This window comes from Cololabis saira, chromosome 13, assembly GCF_033807715.1.
Source record: "Cololabis saira isolate AMF1-May2022 chromosome 13, fColSai1.1, whole genome shotgun sequence".
NCBI lineage: Eukaryota > Metazoa > Chordata > Actinopteri > Beloniformes > Belonidae > Cololabis > Cololabis saira.
Genome location: NC_084599.1, coordinates 25,270,453 through 25,298,111, shown reverse-complemented (window position 1 = coordinate 25,298,111; position 27,659 = coordinate 25,270,453). Strand labels below are relative to the sequence as shown.

Below are 27,659 nucleotides of genomic sequence, written 5' to 3'. Positions count from 1 at the left end.
AAACCAAACTTCCCAATAATCTACACTCTTGCCCTGTGCTGAAGCTGCAATGTTTTGGGAGCCGTTGGTGGGATGGGGCGGACCTAAGTGGGGTGGGACCTTCACCTTGCGGTTTTGTTGAGAGGGAGTTGGGTTCGGAGGCTCTGGTGGTGGGGGACGCGCATTATTGGCTGCAGCAGCCCGCCGGACCTCCTCCTCGTGCTGCTGGATCTGCTGCTGAATAAGAATGAGCTCGCCGAGCAGACCCTGCTGGGGCACGTCATAATGTGAGAGAGGAAGGAGGAGCAACAAAAGAGAAAAAAATAAAATAAAACCAACAACGAGCCACTACCGAGTGGGACAGCCAAGCAGGTCGATGCTGCATCCCAACACAGGAGACGGTATCTGAACAACTGCCACAGGTGGTGTTCCGGTTAAAAGATTCATAATTAGGTCAAAGTTCAGTTTTGAAAGAATCAACATCCTGTCGTTGGTAATCTTGCCACCATCATCAGTGAAACCCAACAAAGTCAGTCTCTCTTAAAAACAAACTTTGGCAGACTGAAGGCAGAGAAGGCAACTAATACAGCAACCAGCGCCCCTCAGCAAGTGGCAACAACAGAGGTTCTGTTGTCTGTCCTCACCATCATCCATTACAGTGATTTAATCCTCACTAGGACATTGACTTTGCTCCTGAAAGTTCATACAACTTTCAAGAGTATAAAACGGTCGATGGAGGATGAAGTTCGAGGTACTTAATATGTTTCAATGTGCTGCAAGAAATCTCCTCTGGTGTTGTTGAAGATGACTATCAAACAAGTAAAGCAAGCATTGGACTATTGATTTATTAGGACAAAGCACAAAGCAGGGGAAATCTGTCTCGGTTCAGAGGTCCCCAACATGTCATACTGTCTAATTCTGTGCTCTCTTTATTTTGCTCTTTCTGAAAAGTTCAAATAGAAATGTAACTTAAAAAACGTTGACTTGTAAAAGTCTTGTGCCCATGTTGGAGACCATGATTGCAGGGGGAAAGCAGGGCAAAGGAGAAGAAAGCTGTCCATTTGAATGAATCTCTTTTTGATATTCAAGTCATACCTTCCTGTTTGAACTTTGTACAGTGAGAAAACACTCAAAAGACATAAAACTGGAACATGGAGACACTGAAACTATTCAGAGTGCAATACAAAAATGTGCAGAGGTGATATGACAAATGTGCATAATGTCTTTTTTAAGAAATAACTACCCAATATGAAACTAAAAAGAAGCATACACATTCAGGAATGCAGTTTTGGGGGAAAACATTAAGAAGCAGGGCGGCATTTAAATGGCTGTGGTAAAGCTATATATCAGTATGTGTAAACCTACAGGCAAACTGAGTGATGTAGAGTCTCTAAATGTATGACCGGAACACATTTCTAAGCTGTGTTACATAGTTTAAACTGTCAACAAAATTAAAAAAACTTTCATTTTCTTAATACTGTTCTGAACATTTTACAAACCAGGCCCCACCATCAGACTAATGGTGAAAAAATTCCTCGACTACCGGCCAACATTCAGAAAAAACGTTTTAAATCAAAAAGTAACAAAGAAGCCAAAACAAGAAGCCAAACTTAGGCTTCTCTCTTTTTAGGGGTAACATTTATTACTTAGTGTTCCTTTCTGCTCCAAGTGCTTTATGAGTGTACACATTTACATGACTCTTAGCCCAAATTTACACTTTTAACAACTCTGAATCTCTGTATCTTAAATTTAAATGCATTATTCTCAAACAATACAAACCCACATTTTAGGACATTTTGAGTCAACTAACCCCAGTTATTAAAGTGAAAAACAGCCAAAGTGCTGACAGAAGGTGAATGAAACTGAGTTGTGGTGGTGTAAGCGCAAAAAGCTGCAAAGTGTCAATAGTTTTTATAAACTTGCCTTTTTGTATTGCTTGTCACCAGCGTCATTTGTGGCTGAAGTTGAGTCTGTAGCTTTTAGTGCAGGATCACTTGAAGTCACTACCAGAGGAGACAAAACAACCCAGAAATAATATGGCTATTAGTTAAATTAAGTTCATGGTAAAAAAGCTGACAAGATAATAATGTCTATAAATACAATGTCAGATTATTTCAGGTGGCAAAGGACGATCAGAAAAACAGACACCTCTGTGATTAAATTCAAATGTTTGGAAAATTTTGCAATCAAACATGACTTTATTATTACTTTTTTGAAACCATCAATGTAGTTGATTGGACAATTAAATTAAATAAGCTTAAAAATAAGCAATAGAAGTTTGTATAAAAGGTTCACATCTCTGAAGTGTTTTGACAGAAAACTGAAATCCTGTAGACAGTTATATTTTAGTACAAAGATGAACCACTTAAAGAAACTTTGATATACTTTTATGGCGCAACATCATTACAATCACAGTTGCTAAAGATGTAGAAAAAAAAAGAAGAAAAAAACAACAACAGTAAAGTCACGAAATAGAACATATCTCAAAAATACTTTTTATTGAATAATCTTGAACTCATAAGGCTTTCAAAATCTACTACTCTTAGAAGGGCCCAATTTCAATCCTTATAAATAAGTGTTTGCACAGGGAAAAGTCAACTAAGCATAGCACGTTTTACGATCCCTTGCTATCTGCCTAGGACAGCGAGTGGACAAATAAGGCTTGGAGGAGGGTGGCAGAGGTTGAGAGCAGAGGTACTTTTGTTTGTTTGCGTTATCTGGCTAAATTATATCTGTATGTGAAATTGTTCAAGGTTCAGTGGACACTTGGACCTACAGCAGAGGTGTAGTTTTGTCTTGCTTGGTATCAGCAATAAAAAATATATATTTGAAAAGAATAGCTAAAACCAATTGAACACAGTTCACTGTATTGTATGTGCATTTTCCAAACATTTGAGTATATACAGGCAGCACAATGTTATAGCAGACACACATAAAGAAAGTGGATAAACAGAAGTAGAAACCTACTAATTACTAACCTTTACCTGGAAGGTTAGTAAAGCAATTAAATTAAAACAGAAACCCAAACAGTCCAGGTGAGAGAAAGGATGGAAGTCAAAGGAGGCAAAAATCACTCAGGTACTACAAAATACAGGCAGGGAAAGCCAGGTTAAAGAAAATAAGACATGAAGAAGGGATGGGGGGAGGGAGGTGTCATACAAAGAATGGGTCTATATCTAGGAATTTTTCTGCACTGGTGCTTTGAGATGAATCCAAAGCCCTTCAGACAGAGAGATTTCAGTAGCTTGATTTTTTTTAACAAAAAACTGAGCTTTTACTGATAAACAATCCGCAACAGGGTTTGTAAAAACTGATATCTGCATGAATTTATGTCTAAATACTAAGTTGAAAATGAGACTTAACTGTCTTTGTACATTTAACTGACCAAAAAAAACCATTTAAAAAATAAAAACAAAACAAACATAACCTGTATTTAATTAAATTAATACAGTAACTGTTGAGAACACAATTGAGCTCAAACCTGGTAACCAACATACCTGGTATGAGGACTGACAACTACCCCCCCCTTTAGAGCCAATTAAAGCAGTCTTAGAGATGCCATGGGGACAAAGCTCAGGACCAGAGAGAAAAAAAAGGCATGGGAAGGTGTACTAAATGCGGGGTTTACACACCTAACAACAGATGCAGACCAGAGGCTCCTTTGACTTCACTACCCAAACTCACACCTGTGAAGAATGTGGAGGGGAACAGGAGGGTAGGGGAGGAGGAGAAATGAAGAACACAAGATAAAAATCATAATAGACAGAGACAGAGGGATGATGGTCAAAGCAGGGATGTGGCTAAATGATGAGAATAAAAACAAAGCTGCTGCTAGTATGTCAGAGAGAAGCAGTCACCTAATAAAACACTGTTAAAAGATGTAAATGAACTGCACTGTCTTATCAGCAGTGAGTTCATAAAAAGTCTTGTTTGATCTTCATGTTTTTCCTAAGCATTTTGTTCAATGCAAAAAAACTTTAATTTTTTTAAAACCATTTTACCTTTTACCTCCAGTGATATAATTCAAAATCAAAGTATTATGTTGCTTTGTAACTGGAATAAATGAAAAAAAATTATTTCAGACAGGAAACTTTAGAGAAAGGTGACAAAAGGAAATGTCATGTGATGAAAGCCTTGCAGGAGCACACAATGGTAGCATGATTAATTAGAGGAAAGTTTGATGTCAGCTTATGTTTTTGAATGAATGCAGTCAAATAATGTGCATCCATAATATTTCATGTCCACCAAGAAGAGCAGCAGTAACATGACTAACCATCTGATTCAACAGCTTTTTGTAACACCGTGATACAAAAGCCAGTACACACAAAAGAAAAGTTGTACTGATCATAACCATATCCACCAGAATAGAGGCCAAATCCATGAGGAGGATTTTAGATTTGGGATATTTATGCAATTGGGTCAATATTTCTCAATATGCTTGAGTCACTTAGAAGTATGAGGTCAAAATATTTGTAAAAAGAAAATTGAATGTCTGAAAGTTTGCTAAAGGCAGTGCTGCAGGGGTCTGTGTTTCCATTGATCGCTGTTCTTCGAATAAGTGTAATTCTCGTAACTCTCCGCGTATGTTGTCCTGCGATACTTCTCTTCAAGTCAACAAAAAATAAAATCTTAACTTTAAAGAAAATTAACTAAAACATCTTAAGTCTTTGATAAATGATTGTGATTGCCGCTACCACTGTTGAGAAAATCGCCATGTGATGAAGGTAGCGGATGATCATTCAAACGATTATTCAGAGGGAAAACCGTTATGTAATGTATAATGATTAAGCAGTGTTACAGGACAGCTACATTATGTTAATGAGGTCAAAAAAGTTGTGGGAAAACTGGATTTTGATTAGAGCTGCAAGACGTGGAAATTTGCAAAATAGTGGATTATCGAATTGCCTGAAAAACCACACCCTGGAAACATAAAAAGATACTTAGGAGTTTTTTTCAAATCAGTGCAAACCAGTCAACAATGCTTCATATATGTGAACTTTTATGTGTAAAGGTCAGCAATTTAATCTCGCATCTAAACTTTGAAAATGTCAACATCTAATTTGCGACAAAAAGATTAAATTAAATAGACTAATTTTACAAGTCAGCAAGAAAAGTAGCATGCTGGCTCTCAGTCCCAACAAATGCCAGCTGACACCAACTGACAAGCTAGTTTATCAATTTAAACAAAAAAAATTTTGATAGGCTTCCATTTATAGCAAAAAACGGTGAAATTAGGGAGTTCGACTTTAAAAGAATACTTAAAAAAAAAAATCAGAATAGACCAGAAAAATCATACTTTTTCCTTCTAGACATGGTGATATTTGCATATCTGTTTTGTTGACATGTAGTAACTTCATAAAGACACTGCTGATGTTTTGTTTACTCACCAGGGGAGAGGAGGCTTTTAAGGAACGTGAAGTTTTCTCCTATTTTGTCTAGGTCAGGGAGTAGTTTGGCAATTTCTTCTATCTCTGGTAAAGCTTTGGCCAGTTTATCTGTTGATGATAAAACAAGTGGGAAAAACTAAGTCAGGACTTCTATATCAACATGACATTGAGGATGACAATGCAGAGTATTAATCACACTAAATACACTCTTCGCGATTTAATAAGAATACACTTACCAAGATCAATTTGTTCACTCAGTTCCCAAACAAAATCAGGAATGACCCAGTTGTATTCACTAAAATCAGGCAGCATTTCCTTCCACTCTTCATAGGTCTGGAGGTAAAAATGACAAGATAAGCCATCTATCCTCAGCTGTTTTCAATAAGTATCAGCTACGAAAACATGCCACTAGTAACACTAAAGAAGTGAAAATGCTTGGGGTAAGAGTCTGTTGCACTTAATCAGATAAGCAACAACATAATAATAATAATAATAATAATAATAATATTATTATTAATCAACACTGACCTTCTTAGCTGTGTATCCTCCTCCCACTGCCGAACCCAGCAGAATATATCTGAGCTTCAGCAGTCGAGCTGCAAGACGAGCAACCCAGAAGTTGCGTTTTTGTTGATAGCTACGGCCACCTGACCCTGGAGGAGGCTTCGGAGGCCGCATGGGCAACCGAGACATTGATGTGAAATATCGGGCTGCAGAACGATGAGGAGTTCGCGGAGGGTTAGCGTTTCCCGAGTAACGGTGATGAATGGCACGGGACAGAGGGTGGAGCTTCTGCAGTGGGACCCGGAATCTTATCCCCATATTAGTTGACACCAGGTTCCTACATGCCATGCTGAAATAAAACAGGACATGTAAGCTGTAATTTACCAATAAAAGACAAAGGGTGAAATATCAAAGAGTACAGGCAGAAGAATTTGGAAAAGTGTCACTATGTGGCACTCAAGTGTCATTGCATTAAAAACATAAATTCTGTAGTGGAAATTACTCAATCCCTGTGACTTCCTGTGAACGTGAAGAGTACATCTTTCTGCCTACACATGAGATTAAAACCCAATTTGCCATCTATTATCAGTGCAAAAGTAGCATCCATGAGTTTAGAGCAGCATTTATCTGCACTATCATGACTCCTCATTTTTCAGAGGACTTGCTTATTTGAGCAAGACAATTACAAAACACATATTGTACAGCAGGGTTGTCCAAAGTCGGTCCTCGATAGCCGGTGTCCTGCATGTTTTAAATGTGTCCCTTTTTTTATCCAACCGTGATACAAGGATTTTGGTCATCAACAGAACTATCCAGACTTTCATGACAAGGTGGTGACGACAGTTAATTAGAATCAAGTGTGTTGATGCAGGGAAACAACTAAAACATGCAGGACTGCGGCCCTCGAGGACCAACTTTGGACACCCCTGTTGTACAGTAAGAATTTCATTATAAGAGTCTGAGAGCTAATATGGGTTATTAGCTTGCATACATACATATATATTTATATATACATATACATATATACATATACACACACACAGGACTGTCTCAGAAAATTAGAATATTGTGATAAAGTTCTTTATTTTGTGTAATGCAATTAAAAAAACAAAAATGTCATACATTCTGGATTCATTACAAAACAACTGAAATATTGCAAGCCTTTTATTATTTTAATATTGCTGATTATGGCTTACAGTTTAAGATTAAGATTCCCAGAATATTCTAATTTTTTGAGATAGGATATTTGAGTTTTCTTAAGCTGTAAGCCATGATCATCCATATTAAAATAATAAAAGGCTTGCAATATTTCAGTTGATTTGTAATGAATACAAAATGTATGACATTTTTGTTTTTGTAATTGCATTACAGAAAATCACAATATTCAAATTTTCTGAGACAGTCCTGTATATATAGCTCCTATTGAACATATGAGAGTGTGATTCACGTCCAATTTCTTTTTGTTTTTAATTCACATATTTCAAGATGTCTGAATTGATGAGTTATAAACAGCAAAGTCCGTTTTTTCAAATCAAGAAAGCAATAGAAGATAGACTATCAATTGATGTTCGTGACAATGCCCATAATTGTCTGTGCTGACACAAACTATCCACTACAGGTAAACAAGGTGGAGCCAAAAGCTACGACGACAGATGTCAATGTTTTGCGTCAGTATCTGTCACTGACATCCATAACACAAGATCAACGTCTACTGGTCACGACAGTTAATACTAAAGAACTATGTGAATTAAGCAGATTGATTTCAAGAAACATTATCTGTCCACAATTAGATGATCAAAACACACCCTGAATGGCTTCTTGGCCACGCAGGCTTCAGTTTGACATAAATACGTGACAATGTGCGGATAGAGCATCTACTTAGCCTTCTGAAACATGTGTATTGTAGATTTAGGACAGAAACATTTGACATGAACACGAGGTTAGTAGAAGTCAGAAGGAAAGCAGCATTGCTCGTGTGCTAACGGAGCTAGCAGCAGCTGCAGTCACCGTTACCTTCAGGAAACTCACCAGGCAGCTTTGCTCCCCACACGCAGCATGGTGTTGTCAACAGCAGCTCAAATTCAATCTTTTTTTTATTATCTAAGTCCACTCTTCAGTCACAGCTCAATTCACATTTCAAAATAGTAAACATTTGCTCGGTTCTTGTAGCAGCGTAGTAGACTGCCAGCTAACAAGGACACAGCCCGAGTGACAGCCCACTTCCGGTGAACGGTGCAACCTCCAAATGAACACGGACAAACAATGGTTTCATGATTTAGTCCTAGTGCTGGCTTGCTTCGATGTGAGTCATAACCACTTAACTACACCCAAAATGTCCCCCCTGGACATTTACCTCGACAAAAGTGATGACAAAATATTATGTTCATTCTGATTAGGAAGTGGATTACAGGATTGAAGAATGTCTGAGGCCTCTATTTATTTATTTAATGTGCCTACAGTGTCATGTGCCTGCAGTTAGTTATGTGACCTTCAACAAAGGGTAGTCTTCCTATTATATCATTACACATGGTAATTTGTTTCATAGTCAAGATTTAGTAGATCGAACAGTTGGCACATGTTTGTTGCAACAGTCAACTTGGCTCAGGTGATCTATAGAAGTTCTCTGTGAACTCTGGATGTCTACACCAGTGAAAACGGCACATACAATACTGAAGGTAGAAGACCAGAAATGTACAAATACCGTATCATGACATTAATTCTATTTCCCACCCATTACAGCATATATATATATATATATATATATATATATATATATATATATATATATATATATATATATATATATATATATATATATATATATATATATGTGTGTGTGATTATACATATTTTATATGTATTTTTTGTATTTTTTATATATTTTTTATTCTGACTTTTCAGTCTTCTTACTCCCCTGCATGTGTGTGCTAAGTGTACTGCTGACAACAAGATAAGTTTCCCCACTGAGGGAGAAAATAAAGGATATCTTATCTTATCGTATCTTATCTTATCTTATCTTATCTTATCTTATCTTATCTTATCTTATCTTATCTTATCTTATCTTATCTTATCTTATCTTATCTTATCTTATCTTATCTTATCTTATATGTGTATATATATATATATATATATATATATATATATATATATATATATATATATATATATATATATATATATATATATATATATATATATATATATATATATATATATATATATATAATATAAACGTGCACGGAAGTTGGCCTACTATAGACTGTAATATGCAGTTTTATTACAATAATCGGCAACACTACAAATTCAGCTGTGGTTTAAATAAAAACTACAGCGAGCCAAAGAAGCAGCCGCTGTTGCCTAGCAACGTGATGTAAACTCTGCTTTCTAAAACACCGAGCTTCAAACCCTGCTTCCTTTGACGGGTTGGCGTTGTTATTATCATTTTAACTGTTATTTTTTCTTTTTTTTTCTGGTCAGAAAAGGTGAGTCACAGTTAACATCCAACAAACTGATATATAACGTGTGGTTTGTTGTGAGCGCCGTGAAACGGTGGTTATGGTGTCAACTGTCAAGTTAGCTTTATGAACTAAATTCTTAGAGTTGCGTGCATCAAACTGCCAATTAACTGCAATGTGTTTAATTATAACATGTTAGTATCTCTGTAGACCACGGAATGGGAAAGAAATCGAAGAAAGATGCCGAAGCTCCAGGCAAAGAAACGGTGAGAGATAAAGCCTGTGATGAACCTGAACTGCTTCATTTAGCCACGAAAAACAACCGCGGTTGAATTGGTTTCATATATTGGATATTGGATATTCGACATTCAACACCCATAAAACTTGTGATAGGCCTACATACCACTGATTTTGGTCAAACCACTTGTGATGTGTTCATGGTCATCTAGACTATATATCACAAAACAGTAATTATTAAAAAAAAATCATATGGGCTGATTTATGAGGTTTCATGAATTCAACACCCATAAAACTTGTGATACATAACACTGATTGTTTTATGGGTGTTGAATTCATTAAACCTCATTAAATCAGCCCATAATATGATTTTATAATAATTACTCTCTTGTGATATATAGTCTAGATGACCATGAACACATCACAAGCAATATGACCAAAATCAGTGGTATGTATCACAAGTTTTATGGGTGTTGAATTCATTAAACCACATTAAATCAGCCCATATATATGATTTTTAAATCAGCCCATATATATGATTTTTTATATTATTTTTACTGTTTTGTGATATATAGTCTAGATGACCATGAACACATCACAAGTGGTTTGACCAAAATCAGTGGTATGTATCACAAGTTTTATGGGTGTTGAATGTCGAATATCCAATATCCAATATCAAACCAATTCAACCGCGGTCGAAAAACAACCATTATAAGATATTGCAATATAACTTTCCCCTTTCCCCCCCGACCTTCAGTTTCAGCCACTACCTGTTGAGTGCAAAAACCCAGCTACAGTGGTTCTGCTTCTAAAATCACCAGAGGAGGACATACTTGTAAAAGCATGTGAAGCAATCTATGCATATGCAGAGAAAGGTAAAACGACTGTCAGATAGTCCAATATACAGTATTATTACTTATTTTTCTTTGTGAGCTTCTTTACCTCCAAAAAAAATAATATATTAAGATTGGCACTGTTCTCTTAGTGCCTGTCTTATCTAAACGTTAAAGTCAATTTATTCAATCTCAATGTATATATATATTTTTTTATATACATTTTTGCCTCTACTGTCTCAGCATGATGAATTTACCAGTTCACTGTCTCCCCCTGTTGTTAGGAGATGAGAACAGGGTTTCCCTGCTGCAATCTGGGGCATTGGATCCTCTCTGCAGACTCATCACTCACAGCAACAAACTTGTCAGACGCAATGCATTCATGGCCCTGGGCATCATGACCACCAATGGTGGGTCATGCAGCCTGCGTCATCATAACTGACTCAACTGCAATGGACTCTCTTTACAATATAACCTTTGTAATATTGTGTAATTGGCAGATAAGTTTCATCACCATCTATCTGGCTGTCTGCGGCTGTTAGAATTTACAATTTTATTAGTTTAACAGACTGAATGGGCTAATGGGCTTCATCACTGAATAATGTAAATGTAAACTTGTCTCTTGTATAATTCACAGGTGATGTAAAGAGTTCTCTGAAGAAATTAAATGTCATTCCAACAATTATTGAGAAACTCTCACTTGAAGGTGAGTAATGTTCATTGTAAGAATATGTAAGAATATACTATGTATATATATATATATATATATATATATTTTTTTTACAGATGTTACTTCATTGTAGGAATTCTAATGAATATTGGTCTATGCAACTTTGAAAGAGCAAATGTTTCTACATTTATTTTCTAATGGTTATGAATCTAATTTTTCTTTCCAAAATATACATTCTTCTCTCCTGTTCAAGAGGATACAGTTGTCCATGAGTTTGCAACACTGTGTCTGAACTCTCTGTCTGTGGATGTAGTCTGCAAAATCCAGATCTTTGACAACAATGGCCTGCCAACCCTAATGCAGCTTCTATCCAGCCCAGATCCAGATGTTAAGAAAAACTCACTGGAGATCATCTTCAACCTTATTCAGGTGGCTCAAAGTCAATAGTAGAGGATATTTTAAGCCTATACAGTTGCATACCTTTTCAAACAGGTTGAAGTTACATTCATCTCAAACACAACTAAATGGATTAGTGAAAAATAAATAGTTTCAGTGTTCTTGCAGTCCTTTTGTAATCTCTGTGGTTTTGATGTATGCAGGACTATAAAAGTCGCCAGGTGGTACATACATTAGGTGGAATCCCACCACTTTTGGAGCTGCTGAAGTCAGACTTCCCTGTCATTCAGCATCTGGCTTTAAAAATACTGGAATGTGTCACTACTGATAGAGACACACGCAACACCTTCAGGAAAGAGCAGGGATTTGAGAAGCTCATGGATGTTCTCAATAACGTGGTATGTGTGTGTGACAGAAAAATGCCTCTTGCACCAATATCTTCACCGTCAGTTCTGTGCTAATCTGGGTTGTTTTTTTTTTTTGTACCATTCAAGGCCTATTCAAGTTCTGTATTTCCTTATATAATTATAATAATAATAATAATAATAATAATAATAATAATAATAATAATAATAATAATAATAATAATAATAATAATAATAATAATAATAATAATAATAATAATAATAATAATAATAATATCTTTTTACAGGGTTTCCGTGATTTACATGTTGGGACCTTAAAAGTAGTGGCTAACTGTTTGAGTGACAGTGAGTCTGTGCAGCTGATCCAGAAAGCTGGAGGACTGACGAAGTTGATGGAATTTTTGCTCGCTCCCAACATGCCTGAAATCCAGTCCGCCGCTGTTAAATGCCTCAGCAGGGTGGCTCAGAATTGTAAGGACACAAAGAGATGAAAATACAATTTTTCTTTCAACACAGTAGATTGACATTCATTATAGCTTTGTCTTCTCTTTGATCATGTCCATGTTTGTATACATTTTCACGTGTGCGTGTTCAGCTATGAGTCGCAAACTGCTGCATGACCAGGAAATAGAGAAAATTCTTGTGGAGTTTCTGTCTGAGGCGGATGTCAGCATGAACACATCTACCTGCCATGCTGTGGCTGCCATGAGCCTCCACCTAGCCAGCAAAGAAAGTTTCAGAGAACTGGGTATCTATGCAGTGATCTGATCAACAAAACATTGGCACACTCAGTCGAATTAAATGTTAACACATCAAAACTCTCTGTGTTTCAGGTGGTATTCCTGCGGTGGTACAATTGCTGAAAAGTGAGAGCTTGGTCGTGAAAGAGGCAGCAACCCAGGCCCTCTATAGTCTCACACATAGCAGCCAGCTTAATGCCCTGTGAGTGACGGACAGCCTGGCCGCTGACTTCACATCTAGTGTCACCTCAGTGCTATACTCATGATTATACCCGTGGAACAAATAAAGTCTTAGATGTTAAATGTAATAACAATGTAAAATAGAAATAAAAATTAAATGCAATGACCGCCAACTTACTCACACCCTATTTCAGTAAATCGTTAACAAATTCAGAGTATCAAAATTGGAACTTTGAGGCCAAAAAATTGAAAATTAAGGGATTATTTTTCAAAGTCTCTGCACAGATGAAATAAGGATAACAGCAACTTAAATAATATTTTCCAAATCTCTCCAAGTATGCACGAAAATACTTTGAGTACGGTTTTCAGTGTAAAGTGTTGTTAAAGCTAAGAATGTTGCAGCAGTGGTAAAAATGCTATTAAAAAGAACTTCTTCCTGGCATCAAATTCAATATGAGCACATATTTTCCCCAAAAATATAGGATTTTGCAACTTTTTTGTAATGAGATTGCATTTTTTACTCTCCAAAAAATAATAGGGGATTGTGGATATTGCTCACTGAGTCTTATGACCTCTCTTTTTAGTCCATCTTTATCATGTGTAATGCTGTGAATATTTTACCTGACTCGTCTGGACAACTCAGATCTGTTAATTATTGCAAAAGAACTATGCTGGATTCAGTTATTAATGCATGCTACAACTTTTTGCAAGACATACAGTACACGTCTCATCCTCTTCTACTGTGTTTTCCAGAGCAGTATATGAGGCAGGGGGGCATGAGGTCCTTGTCCAGCTGCTCCATGAAAGCTGTCTGAAAACCATTGCCAATTCTGCTGCCACACTGTGCAACATGGCGGGACAGGAGATCATCCGATCCAGCCTTTTGTCCCATGGAGTCATACAGGCTCTGGTTGAGCCCTTGAAGTGCAAAGATACGGATGTTCTGGTCCACGCGGCCCTCTGTGTGGCCCTACTGGCCTGTGATATTGAAGCAAGGACAGAGGTGTGTGCTTGTCTAATGATTGTTGAAAATGCTGTCTCATGTTTGTTATTGACAGGAGTTTTATGAAATTTGGTGTTTTGTAGAAGAGAAACCAGAACAAAAAACAAGCAAATGAAAAAAAGGAAAGAATTTATAAACATCCATTTGTTTGAATTTGTCACATATTTTATTTGCTTCCCCAGTATACCTAACACCCCCTCCATGTCCTCCATAGTTACAAAAAGCTGGAGGCCTTGAACCCCTGGCCAGTCTCCTGCATTCAAATTACAAAGAAGTTCTGCAAAACGCCTGCTTTGCTGTGAATGTTTGTGCCAGTGATGGATCCACTGCTGTGGAGATGTGCAAATTCGGGTATAACACAGAGACATCATACAATGGCATTGGTGGAATAACTAATGTATGATGAAATGTAGTACTACAGAAGCTTTGTTGAGTAAAAGCACAGCAAAGGCTGTTTGTAACGATAGTAATAAGTGTAATTTCCAGAATAGCCAGCAGATGTTAGTATAGAGAGCAATGTTATATGTATTTTACACGGGACGTCCTGATGTGTGTGTGAGCTTTACTATCATTAGTGTCTCTGTTTTTGTGATTGTCTATTTCTTTTTCTCATTTTATCTCTATCTCAGAGCCCTGGAAAAACTACAGGAAATCAACCAGTCAGTGAATCGTAGGAACCGTTTCAGCGAGTCAGCTATGAAGACCCTGGTTAACGCCAACCTTTCTGTCAAATACAGCCTAATGGGACATTTGGCCTCCACTGACATTTTAACAACTGGCTTCTACGATGCTGGGAAGGTATGATTATCTAAAAATAAGAGAAATTAATCTACTGAACTCATTTATTTAATTTGAAAAGTTATTAAATATTCTGTTCATACAGATTTAAATTGTGCAAATAATGATAATGAATATACCTGCATTGTGGAAGATGTAGATATTATATTTAAGTTGTTCAATATTAATAATAAAACGGGAGGAATCAGGCAGTATTTGTATGTAATATAATTAAATTATATACCACAGTAACTTGAAGTCCAGAGACACATCTATATCATATGATGATGATGACCTCAGTTATCTGCAATGCTGACAGATATATTACTCAAGTAGTATTTTATTAGTCAGCCAAAGGTTATCTCAAAAATAGTGACAAAAGGCCCCTACTACTAATATATATATTTTAGAGGAATTTGATTCCGTCTAATGAACATTTTAGGACCGTGCTTGTACACACACACATCCACACTCTCCCTCAATGTGTCTTTCCTCCCTACCATCATGAAGTTGCTCCTTACTGATTAAGTGACTCTTGTCTCTTCTTCACCTGCCTGCATCCCGAGCTGCTTGGGTGGTAAATGATATTTACTATATGATCTCATGTAAGTTAGAAGGACTTTGAACCCATTTGTCCACAACAACTTCTTCCCCACTAGGACTTTTGTACGACACCAATTCTTAAAACATTTGGATGGTGTGTAAAAAGTAAATAAAAACAAAATGTAATGATTTTATTTAAAATGAAACAGAGAAAACATATCAAATGGTTAACGTGAGGACGTGCACCATCTCAAGTAAAAGTGAGGTCATTTTGAAATTTATGCCAGCAGCTTGTCTCCAAAAATTGGGAAAATATTTTTTCAACTGTGTCACATCTCATCTTGTTTTAACAACAATTCATATCTGAGGAGACCAGTTTCTGCTGTTTTGGGTGAGGAATGTTGCCCCATTGTCTTCTGGTGAAGGATTCAAGCTGCCCAACAGTCCTGGGTCTACTTTGTTGTATGAAAACATTTGACACATTCACAATGTACCAAATTTGAAAGATCAGGATTGAAGGCAGGCTAGTTCAGACTCTTCCGGAACAAAGCCGTGCTTTTGTAATAGATGCAGTATGTGCTTTAGCATTGTCATGCTGAAGGACCCAAAACCTTTCCTGAAAAAAAAAGTCTAGATTGGACCATATGTTGTTCTAAAAGCTATATATATGTTTCAGCTTTGAAATATCTTTTGCAGAGTGTAAGCTTTGTGTAAGTTGCCCATGCCATTACTGCTGTTGCACCTGAATGCCACCAGAGATGCAAGCTTTTCAACTGAGTACTGATAACAACCCAGGTGGCCCCATTCCTCCTCACTGAAGAAGATGCAGCATCCATGGTTTTCAAAAAGGATTTCAGATTTTGAATCACTGCACAATAGGACAGTTTTCCACTTTGCCTTAATTTATTTTAAAGGAGTTTTGGCCCTGAGAACACAATGGCGTTTCACATCATGTTCACATGGCTTCTTCTTGGATTGATAGTTTTAACCTCCAATTGTGGATGAAATGCTGATGAGGAACTAAAGAAACAATATAACAAAAACATTAAAAAAATACTAGATACCAAACAGTTTATATCAGGACGGATCTTAATGAAATGTAAATTACTCAAACAGTGACAACAGATTACTGGGGCTTGCCCCTTTTCTGTGTCTTTCATGAAGAAAAAATAAATGATAACATTTGACGTACTGCACATTTTAAATGAACATTCATTCATTCTCTGCTTTACAGGCTCGTTCAGGACAAAGGATTCTGACTTTGGAAGAACTTTCCAAGCAGCCAGTCAACCAGGACCAACCCATTATTCTTGTCAACACTGAAATAGAGTATGAATCCTACTTCACTGCATGTTTTTATAGATTTAAAGGACCAAAAAGTTTTAAGCGACTCACTTGAGAGATCAATCACTTTTATCACTGTGACTTTTTAAGTTACTTTAAAGGAGCCGTCTGTAAGAAATGGCCAAAACTGGTACTGCAGTCACTTTCAAAATATTGTTGAGCGGCGTGTACCCTCCCCCTCCTCCCCCTGACCAGAGGTTGCCAGGTAGGCTGCAGAATGCAGCAGGAACGTAGGCTGCCATGGCTGCGATAATTAGAGCTGAGCTGGCAACCCGGATGCCGAAACAATGCTGACTTGGTGATTGGGAGATAGGTGGAGGGTGGAGCTTCAGGCCAAAACAAAAAATGACAACATAAACATCAGTTGAGGGCTGCAACTCCTCTTTTTAAACTGGAATATCCTGGCTTGAGTGCTGTTGTCAGTGACATAAGTATTTGAAATGAACATGATTTTTAAATGTCTGTTGACATATCGGGGTCATTTTATGATTCGTTTTATTATTGCTCTTACATACAGCTCCTTTAAGGCAGAACTGTCCATTAGCTTGGGCACTTAACAGAATATCATGTTTACACCTTTCAATATTTCTGAACTGTAATTTGATCACAGGAATGTAAATAGTCCTCCCTAGATAAAAACTGGGAATGTGAAAAATATTTGGAGCAGTTTGAATTTGTAAAATCATACGTATCCTCTTTTAAATGATTACTTGACAGATATTCACTTAAAGGTTACATAGAACATTATTTCAAGTCATTCATTTTTGTGGGTGTAAGTTTTCTATCACCCTCCCCTTGTCTGCTCCAATCCAGTGCTTTAACCCCCACCAACGCTCCTCTTCTCCCTCCTCTTCCTCTCTGCTCTGCTAGTTTGAGTGCACCCCATTAGTGTGGTGTCAATCAATAGGCAAACAATCCCTTCTTTATAATGGCAACACACTCAGATGCTTTGTATTTAAGCTCTTGGTCTTCCAACCTTATACTCACAATAAGACTTGTGCACAAAAGCATAGGCACCTAAGCATGCATACTTATACCTTTTTTTCTAACTAGTATTTAAAAAAATACATTTAAAAATGCATGTCCAATGAAACACACACACTTCCCTCCTGCATGGACTCACTAATGTCCTTGCAAAAGAGAGCAGTGCCCCCTCAGGGTACCTCAGATCCTCTCATCACCCTTTAGGATGCATGTACACACAGCTTCTCCTGCTCCTTATGCGTTATGTAATCCGTCCATGGTCTCTTCCATGGTTTTGTGTGACTCAAGTTTAACTTGTTAAAAGCTAAATAGAAAATAGAAGATAACAACTTTACTTTATTTAAAGGGAATACATTTTGCTTTATTTCATTATGACAAGTACTGATATTCTTCCATATTTATAACACAAAGTGCTGTCTCTCCCTGTACAGAACGAAGAAAGAAGAGAGAGATGAGGCACAGTTTGATGCTCCGAAAGAGAAAGATCAGGATCCTCAAGTGTGGCACATGATTGAGGATGTCTCGCTGCAGATGCTAGTAGACAAGGCCAAGAGATCCATCCTCCGTATGAATGATGAACAAGAGCAGTTTTCTGCCTTGGCCAGGTGAGAAATGAATGCACATTACCAGAGTGTTTGGGGTTGTTTGGTGGGTCACTGATTTCCACATCTCTAAATTCATGGAAACCCACTAAAACTTGAAAATAACAAGCAGATATATATAGCACAACACAGAGATACAGTTCTGTGATGCACCTTTCTAATGTTGAACATCTCTACACTGTGATGGATGTTATTGTGATTGCCAGGCTGGTGAGTGAAGCCATGGGTGGAGCAGTGGTGATGGAAAAGCTGCATGAATTTCCATGGATGCTGCACCTCAGTGAGCTCAAGGTTCAGCTCCAGTCTAATATCGTTCCAATTGGTTTGATCGATAAGGGGATCTACTGCCACAGAGCACTTCTGTTCAAGGTATCACTGAACTAGCTGGCACATGTTGTCATTACCTTTCTTTGCATATCATGTCCTGCCTCTCCGGTCCACACTATATTTAACCCATACGTAACTTTGGGTGTCATCAGTTTGTATTTTCCCATTTATGCAATCTTTTTTAAGTTTTATAATTCAACATATCTTGTTTTCAAATGACCACATCCCACACTCTCTTCTTAAACTTTACAGTGTCTTGCTGACTGCATTGGACTGAGCTGCACTCTTGTTAGGGGGGAGTACAAGCGGGCGTGGAATGAGCTTCTTCTCTTCAGTGAAAACCCCTCCAGCAACCGGGGCTCCTCACAACCCCAGCGCTACATAGTTGACCTGATGCACCAGCCTGGAAGCTTACTGCCAGTCAATACCCTCTCTGCTCTCAAGTATCAGACTATATAAACTTTTTTGTTCTTGTTCTTTGTTTTTTTTGTTTGTTCTTTGTTCTTTTTGTTGCAAGCTTGTTCTTGCTTGCAACGTATAGAGCATCAAAATATGGCATAAAATAAATTGTAATCCATCCCAAAGTCAATTATATGTGTGTTTTTGGTAAAGGTTTCTCAAATAAAAAGTGACTCCACCCTCAGCACAGATGAGTCACTATACAGAAAGAAAAATGCTCCCCTGAGTTGTTTTTAGGGATAATCCTCAACCAAGATATTGAACCAAATCAGTTCCCCCAGATCTCTTCTTCACAAAGCAAGTGCACAGGTGCACTTGAAGATGATTCGAAAGAAAACATGATTCGAAATTGCCCGTGGTTGTCTGTCTGTATATGTGGCCCTGCGATAGACTGTCGATCTGTCCAGGGTGAACCCCCTGCCTCTCGCCTGTAGTGAACTGGGATAGGCTCCAGCAGAACCCCGTGACCCTGCAAAGGATAAACCGGTATAGAAAATGGATGGATAAATTACATATGGACAGTAGCCTCTCACCAAGATTGATTCAACAAGTTTATTCAGAACCTGACAATGTTTAAAGACTTCATGTCAAAAATACTGGGCTGCCTTCGTCTTTAAGAGCCTCTTTAAACTTTCAGTATAACTTGTGTCAGATGACTGCCAAAGAACGTCCACAAAAGTCAACGTTTATTGGTTTTACAATAGTCCGTTCAAACTTTGAAGTATGATTTGAGGTCATCAGTCAGCTCAATTTGTGATTTCTATAGAAGACAGTCCATTTGGTATACAGTTTGACAAAGAATGTGGCGCCCCCTTTGTTCAGGGTGCAGTAACTTCAGAGAATGTTATTCAAGTGCTCAAAACACAAGCATACTTCTAGTCCTGCTGTTTTGTTGAAACACCTATGAATAGGATTTACACGTGGTGTTTATTTTGTTGATTTAAAATAATTATGTATCTACAACTGTCTACTTTAAAACTCGAGTAAAAAGAGCAAGAGTTAAAAAAAAAAAGTCTGTTTCACATGTTTTAGCAGTTGAGCCCTCATTGTAGTCATCAAGTGATAATGACGGCGCTTTCAACCCTTCGCATAACATTTCAACTTCTGTTATTCTCAGAGTTGTGATGCCATGTTTCCTCAGCATCCTTTCTACTTGAGGGGACGTGAGTCAGCAGCTACATTTTGAAATCTGTATTAAACTGATTAGTACACATGTGCAAACATTTTGCAAAAGGTAAATTTCAAAAGTGTTTCTTCTACAATTACACAAGCTTCTATTTGCATTTCAAAGTACAAAGACTGTTCAGCCTAAATAAATACATTTTAAGTAGGGTACCAACATTTTGTAAACACTGTACATCCTTTTAAAATTCACATTTCTAGATTTAAGTCATTAAAATTGGGCAAATAATATATGCCATAGTAAAAACAATAACACTACCCATCTAACCTTTGCAGGCCTGTATTTTATAATTTCCAGCCTGTTTATGTAGTCAGTTCATTCTCTCAACAATAGATTAAATATCTGGAAAACAGGCATCTTATCAACTGCTTTGTTACCCTAAATGTAACCATTTTCAGTAGCTTTTGCAGGATAATGGATTATCAGTTACATACAATTTGAAGCAAACAGGACAACAAAGAGAAGACCGTTTTAAGAACATTTATTGAAAAGAAAGAAATCAAGATCAATCGGTAAAGCAATCCTCAGGGAAAAAGAAATCAAAATAAATAAAAAATAAATTATAGAGTACAAAAAGTTTCTAAATGATTTACATCTTTGCCGATATACAGGAAAGGCAGGACAACTTCTTGCTGAGGTCTAGCAGGTGCCAATAAGCACACCGAGTAAACTCAGCTGATTGGCAGATTCAAAAATTCTTTCTGGATTTTAACATTTTCTTTCCTTACAAATACTTTCAGTTCCCTGAGGAAAACAACATCCACATCAATCATTCACCAAAAGGTGGAAGAAGTCTTGAATGCCATGCAATAGATTTGTCTGCTTGTTACGTGAAGACGAGGGCGAATGTTAACTGTCAACAGCTGGTACAGTGTGTTGTACCTGTAGAGGAGCAAAGACGTTTCAGAAAATCCACTGCTTTGACAGAGCTGTTAAAATAAATAAATAATAATAATAATAATAATTAAAAAAAAAATCGAAGCAGCAAAAGTAATATTTTTACTTTGGACATCTTTAGAATAAATTTTCTGCATGCAAGTGCATGGTCATGACACAAATGACGAGTCATTTTGCTGCAAGCAGCATTATCATTTCTACAAGAGCCTGCTCATATTGAACAGCAATGCACATTCTGCTTGCCAATTAAATATTACCTTCATGAGTAGAAAACATTTTTTTTTTTTTTTTTTTTTTTTACAATGGTCCTGGCAAAAAAAAACAATTTTTTAAATATGCCAAATTGTGATGTCAAACAGCTTAATCCCCTTCTTGTGCCAAATTATTTTTTTATATAAAGCATTGAGGCAAAAAATTAAAAATGAAAAGCTGAGAAGCTAGAAAGTTCAATTCTGAAACTTACAGAGACAAGACTTTCAGCCTAGGTTGTTTAATAAAACTCAACTTAATTCAGAGTCTTAAACAGACATTGTTTGCAACCTCTTTGCCAAAGTTACCAGGTCAGATTTTTTAACAACGGATTTAAACTGAGATAAATGCCCGGGATTCATGCCCAAAATAAGAAAATGCAATTTCAGATCTAAAGCGATAGTACAAAAACATAGGACAGACAGTACAAATCAAAAGTAAACAACTGATTGTAGCAGAGTACCAAAAAAGTATAAAAAGACACCAAAGCCCTTTGATTATTCAAAAACCATTCATTTTTATAATTAAATCTTTTAGACTTTTATGGACACACTAGAAATGTACAGCTCATATTTACACATAAATTTAACCTCAATATTATTATCATCACGTAACGCCCACTTTCTCTGTGTTAAATCTGATTTAACAGAACTAAGCAAAGGCTAAAGCTCTATCATTCTTTTTTCATTCAGTTTTTTTTTTCATTTTTTAAATAACTACTACAATTGTGATGAAATGTCTTTGGAAATTAAATCAGTAATTGTAATATTGCATTGCTTTCAATGTTGTTCTCAATAACATTCAATCTTAGCCTCAGGAGGTATTTAGAGAGGAAAACAAAAAAAAGATTTAAAGTTTTGACACTAGTGTGATGACTGTAGTCAATATTTGGGCACATCAAACAAAACTACAAAAATCACAAAGTTAAATCATCCCACTGAATGAAAGTCATTCTGCTTATCTGAATAAACAATAAAAGCATCACATCTATGCATCCATTCAAGAAGAACACAACATTTTTCCTACTTGTAGAAAAAAAAAAAAAAAATCAATGGACAAAGTAAACGCAGTGTTTGGTATACTCAGAGTGTCTGATAATACAGTGCTGATGTCAGATTTCAGGGATAAATTTGCCAATTTCAGCCAGGAGGGAAAAGGACCATTACTTTTAGACATTCTTTTGACATGGCTTTACATAAATACCACTAGTCAGGCAGATAATATTAAAATTATACCATTCATGAAAGACAGGATGCTGTGCAAACAATACAAATAAGCCATAATTTAACATATATATGATGCCATCTTTAATTTTAAAGTGATACATTACTGTGAATCTGCTTTTACATCTCTAATATGATCTCAAATAGATTTAAATGTTGCTGGAAAAGTTCCTGTTTTCAGTTCCCAAAACACAGTTTCTCCACCTTTTGTTAAGCATGTCATTACTGGAAGAACAAGCTATTTAACAAACGTAATGTTGCTAGACAGGCTTTTTTAAGGAAAACCCTACAAACTTTTTACAGCAATTCCCAAATTCTTGTGAGTTTCAGAAAACAAATCCTCACATTACTGTAGTGTGTGTTGTGAAGTTGAGTTTTCTCAAAAGAAAGCAGAAGTATCACTTTTAAATGTCACAAATCTGTGAATGTGAAATATAGCCCTTAACACTTTGTGGTTAGGATATGAATAATTCATGAATACAGCTGTATAATAAGCATCCACCTTTCATGAATAATTTGGAGCCACAAGCAGATGACGTATATAACTTCTTGGTTTGCTTTACTACAGTATCACATCTTTAATAAGTCTTCCACAGGAAGAAATATGTTTGAAAACAAAATAAAAAAAAAAAAAGATGTGTGATGCTTTGATTCATATAATCTCATGTTTGCAGGTACAGTAATTGTCTATGTGACCCACCAGATGCATGCTGTTTCTGGGGTAGACTTTATCTTTTAATAATCCGATGGTAATGTCTCGCTGCGATAGTAATGCCATACACTTGCTGTAGCATTTCCAGCATAGTGGCCAATGCTAAATGCAGCTGGATGCAAGTCTTTGTATGTGGGTGACAAGCGAAAGCTCACTGATGATGAAATAAGATTTCGGTTTTACAGACATGCAAGTAACAAACTAATTAAAATTCACTCTGGAAATATCAATGTTTGTGCTCAATTTCAACAGGAATATTTGACATTTCATATGACACAGGATGAAGAGCTCAATATGGCTCAAAAGCTGTGTTTTGTTACCCTCCTGTTTCTTTAGTCACATCCACATCTAAAGAAAATTATTGTAATTATCATCATTATGTCCAGATTTAAAGTTAGACAAAATATAGACTCTGCCATACCTCTTCATTTTACTTTAAGCCATAATGTTTATAACTCTACTGCATGTGAAAGTTGTGACCAAAACATAAAAAGGTCCCCTTCCCCCATACTTTTGAGATCATTTCACATGATAATCATTGAATATTTCGATGAAGTTATGTAACTTTAAAAATTCTGTCTCTAAATCTGCTCTTTATAACGTCTAAAATAATAGTCTACCACGGCCATGGACTGAGATGTAAAGTGTCTAACAGTATGATTCTACGGGCCGAGAACGCCGGTTTCGTTGATCAGCAATGAAAGAAAAAAAAAACAAAAAAAAAAAACTTATTGTTTCTCAGACAGTTGGCTTCTTAAACTATCTGACCCTATTTATTTGTAGATATGCCCTTAACATCAAAATGGTCATAGACCCTTTTCTTTTTTGTTTTGAATCACCGAGAGAAACACACCTCCCTAGAGTGTATAATTGAACAAGAAACTGATTTTATTCAGTCTAAAACTCCAAACCTCCAAAAACCGACTCGTTCCTGATACTATTTTGTGCATCTCTCTGTGCTCTCTAATGAGGTCCAATCAGGGAACTAAATAGATGATTACAGACATGTCAGCTATATATAGCCACTACAAAAAAAAAATCAATTGCAGCCAACATTATTTAAATCAGACGGAAATGGAAACACAAGACAATCTGATTAGCTCTATCCATCCACTATTCAGGGGGGAAAAAATAAATAAATCTGTTTTAAAGTGCATCAATTTTTCTTCCTCAAACTCTTCAACTCTTTCAATTTCAGTATTTACACAGATTTCTAAGTCAGTAGGGGCAAAAACCCTTTTAATGGATAGAGCATCTTTCATCTTATGCTGTAAGCCTGTTGGGGGCATTTCATTGTTTTGCTACTCTGCAAAAGACTTTCACAGGTCCCTCAACTCTTAAAAAGAGAACTGTGTGTAATAAAATATTAGGACTTTACTGTTCATTACAAATATATAAAATAATTCCTTCTAGCATTTAACACTTTCTCTTACATTGGAGACAAAGTATTTATCAGTGATTGTAGCTCTGGAATCTTGTTAAAATTGGGCTCTATTTTACACCCACTTTCAGATGAGCAAAATGAGGAGGACGTTTAACTTCCACTCAATGGATCGATGTACAAACTGGACCTGGCATATGAACCCTCCTGCCAGTCTGTGTTGAATGCTCCTCATCTTGATGAGCAGACAGTGTTTTAATGTTTTTAATGAAGTGTAGCGAGAAGCTATGAGACCTGAGAGCATTGAAGGAGGTGGGGGTGCCATGGAGGGCAGGACTACTGAGCAAGCTAAAATGTAATTTGGTGTCTGTGCGCAATCCTACAGTTTTTGCTATAATATTGCAATAATGGACGCACGAAGTGTGAAGACAAGCAGTTACCCATCCATAATTTCAGTCACACAAGTAGAATTTGCATTTACTTGATACACCCAATGTGCATGTCTTCTGTATGTCTCCCAGACATTTGGTAGTGCTGTGGGGGGGTGCTAGGAGTTGATGATGATTTGACAGGCAGAGCCATTTCCCGGGAGGGCCTTGGCTTCAGTGGTGGTGGTCGGCTTGGGGGGCCAGTCAGGGTCCACACTGAGTTCCTGGGCCAGGTGCATGTAGCGAGCTTTTGGTGTCATCTTGCTTGGGCAGCACAGCCTTGCCAAACACTTATATGCCCCGAGGTCTATCCCCCCCTGAAAATACCATGGTGTGAAAAATAAACAGATTTAATAAAATAACTAAAGAAAGACACAAAGAGAGTTCATATCACACTTAGTTCAGGCTTTCCAAAACTTACGACTAATACTGTTGCATGCAATTATATTTGCTGCATGCAAAACATAAATCTTAGCAGGCATATTTTGTGCTTAAAAGTTATTAAAAAAAAATACAATATGATATTAGTTTAAAGGAGTTGGCAGAAGTTTGAAGGCCAAGTGTACTCCTTGAAAACAAGCTTATGGAGTCAAACAAAGGATTCCACGGCAGATCATTTACAGATAAAGAAAACAAGACGACAAAAGAAATATTCCCAAATCCCAAAAAAAGAAAACATTCAAGATTAGGCTCACTTTCAAATCAAGATTTACAAGCTGTGAATAATAACTAAGAGCAAAGCGCAGTAAAAATGCTCTAGACCTACAGTCTCTGCTACAGACTTTGGAGACTGAAGGCACAAGGGGAGACGAAGTATGGCAAATAGGAGAGTAAGAGCTTGGACAGGGTTCAGATGCAGAGTACCATAATGATCATGGCAGGACACACATCTGATAATGTGCAACAAATCATGTAAATAATTCTAATATTCTAATCGAATAAGCCTAACAATTTGGATTTAGATTCAGGCTGACGCCAAACCATTGCAGGATGCTGACATATCTAGCACAGCAAATATTAGGATCCATCAGAAGAATCCTTCTACTGGGTGAGGTCACTGTAAGGAATAACAGGTCAAACGTGATCCCACAAAGAAAGAGGGAACACTGTAAACACCCAGTGGGAGACAAAGTCCCATATCACAATACAAGCAGACGACTACTTTAATTACACAATAGTTTTACTCACCTTCAACGCACTTTGTAATAGAATATTCCTGAATCTTTTTTTTCTTTTTTTTGTTATTTGTTTTCTGAAAAATAGGAATTGCACGAACACAACTTGCACCGCTAGTAATAACTTGTATTTTGTGTGTGAATATCTTGATTTTGAAGCGTTCTGCTTCCTCCTGTTCCCTCTCGAACACATTGTTTTGATTTGTGTTTTACTTTTGAATGAGACTGTTAAATTGTTTTGCTTTTATTTTTATTTTTTATTCTGATGCTTTTAATTTGATTGGGTTTTGTTGTGTTCGAGACAAAGCCAATAAATAAAATAAATAAAAAATTTTCTTACAAAATATGGTTTGGAGACCAGCTGGTTTGTTGGCAGATCGTGCAAATCCAGATTACAATACGGTGAGTTGTGTAGTCTGACCAGCATAGCAATCTGTCGATGCTGAAAGCTGTGTAGTGTGAAATCGGTCTTGTCCTACCACAGTTTGACAACCAACTTAAACGGTGACTTTTCAAAAGTGAAAACTAAATAAATTTGTAAAAACTAAGAGAAACCTTCCACTTTGTCTGTAATTCCCAACGAGTGACCGCTAAAGCAGCAAATGTTAATTTCTTTTTGAATAAAACTGGGGGGTGGGGGAGAAAGAGGAGCCTACAGATAAGAATGAGCCTGGGGACTCTAACATGCATGTCTTAGTCAGCAGTTGCATTAGAAAGGTGCACAGGTTATCAAATTAGAGAAAGAAGTTGTGACAAGGAGAAGGAAAACCACACACAAGGCAGAAGAAAGGGCTAGTGAGGAAGGTGTCAGATTTTCCCAACCTGTGGTGTCGGGGCAGCAGGGGTGACGCCAAAGTTGCCCTGTTTGTCTCTGCTGAACACAAGCTTCCATAAGACGATGTCAAGGATGAAGGTCTATGGAATAGTGCAGTGGGCAGGGGAAAGAATTACAGTGAGGCTAATTTGATATTCGATTTCACATAGTTCTTTTTTCCTTTTTAGACAGTGTTCAGCTGATTTGTAAAGCCGCACTGTATCAGAGATCTTGTTCTTCTAGGCTCTGTGTTAATCAGTGTGAGGTTGAAATGTGTTAAGTGAAAAGGGAGAGTACATGGTGAGTACATTTTACTGTTTCAGAATATTGAAACTTTTTGATTATGAAGAATAGCTCAACTGATTCAGTTAAACTACGAACTAAAAATAAGATTAGTCAAATTTGCACTGGTGGGTCAGGAAAAATGAGTATGCTAAGCAGTGCATGTATGCGACGGCAGCCATCTAAAAGGAAAGTATGACAGGTCAGCCGAAACTATCCACTACTAAAGAACTACAACTATCCACTACTGAATAACTACAAAGAAAAAAAAAAATCCTAAAAGTTATACCACATGATACTACATAAATGCATACATTTCACCCAAAAAAAAAACAGATAAGAAAAAAACTAATGAATAAAAAAGTAAATAAACCTTTTTCAACTGTTAATTATACCACATTGTTAAAGGTGAGCCATTTTCAGATTATTAATATTTTCTTCTCAGATGATAAGAATGATCCAACTAGTGGGCTAAATGAGAAAAAGATGAGCACATTGCATGAAAAAAACAAAATCGAAACACAACAAAA

The 27,659-nt window shown here is 36.8% G+C and overlaps 3 protein-coding genes across 9 annotated transcripts in view; 1 reads left to right on the top strand and 2 right to left on the bottom strand.

Annotated features, from left to right (window-relative positions):
* opa1 (OPA1 mitochondrial dynamin like GTPase) overlaps window positions 1–8,096 on the bottom strand; it is a 40,256-nt gene extending 32,160 nt beyond the window's left edge. For 3 of the 6 annotated variants that reach the window (XM_061738447.1, XM_061738449.1, XM_061738450.1), the window contains exons 1-7: window positions 7,899–8,096; window positions 5,895–6,219; window positions 5,603–5,699; window positions 5,367–5,474; window positions 3,612–3,665; window positions 1,903–1,982; window positions 106–246 (exon numbers count right to left, since the gene is read on the bottom strand). In XM_061738447.1, the coding sequence (XP_061594431.1) occupies window positions 106–246; window positions 1,903–1,982; window positions 3,612–3,665; window positions 5,367–5,474; window positions 5,603–5,699; window positions 5,895–6,219; window positions 7,899–7,927 (834 nt within the window). In that variant the 5' untranslated portion in view covers window positions 7,928–8,096. The remainder of the gene's footprint in view (window positions 1–105; window positions 247–1,902; window positions 1,983–3,611; window positions 3,666–5,366; window positions 5,475–5,602; window positions 5,700–5,894; window positions 6,220–7,898) is intronic. The other 3 variants (XM_061738452.1, XM_061738451.1, XM_061738453.1) reach the window with 3 other exon arrangements.
* A 1,432-nt stretch (window positions 8,097–9,528) lies between these two features.
* Window positions 9,529–18,876, top strand: LOC133457824 (armadillo repeat-containing protein 3-like). The gene is made up of 16 exons (XM_061737167.1): window positions 9,529–9,591; window positions 10,320–10,437; window positions 10,680–10,805; window positions 11,033–11,101; window positions 11,319–11,494; window positions 11,665–11,859; window positions 12,114–12,297; window positions 12,422–12,574; window positions 12,660–12,768; window positions 13,500–13,749; window positions 13,964–14,100; window positions 14,379–14,547; window positions 16,304–16,398; window positions 17,829–18,002; window positions 18,206–18,368; window positions 18,579–18,876. Exons 1-16 carry the CDS (start codon window positions 9,544–9,546, stop codon window positions 18,783–18,785), a joined length of 2,373 nt encoding a protein of 790 aa, XP_061593151.1. The 5' UTR covers window positions 9,529–9,543; the 3' UTR covers window positions 18,786–18,876.
* A 1,558-nt stretch (window positions 18,877–20,434) lies between these two features.
* The window catches only part of atp13a3 (ATPase 13A3), a 44,513-nt gene continuing 37,288 nt past the window's right edge, over window positions 20,435–27,659 (bottom strand). The window contains exons 33-34 of one of the 2 annotated variants that reach the window (XM_061738445.1): window positions 26,856–26,948; window positions 20,435–25,175 (exon numbers count right to left, since the gene is read on the bottom strand). In XM_061738445.1, the coding sequence (XP_061594429.1) occupies window positions 24,978–25,175; window positions 26,856–26,948 (291 nt within the window). In that variant the 3' untranslated portion in view covers window positions 20,435–24,977. The remainder of the gene's footprint in view (window positions 25,176–26,855; window positions 26,949–27,659) is intronic. The other variant, XM_061738446.1, reaches the window with a different exon arrangement.

Excerpts from the sequence above, each read along its gene's own strand:
- LOC133457824 (XM_061737167.1), top strand. The coding sequence starts at position 9,544 with ATGGGAAAGAAATCGAAGAAAGATGCCGAAGCTCCAGGCAAAGAAACG. Across the intron at positions 14,548-16,303 it reads GCTTCTACGATGCTGGGAAG|GCTCGTTCAGGACAAAGGAT; the intron begins GTATGATTATCT and ends TCTGCTTTACAG. Across the intron at positions 16,399-17,828 it reads CTTGTCAACACTGAAATAGA|AACGAAGAAAGAAGAGAGAG; the intron begins GTATGAATCCTA and ends CTCCCTGTACAG.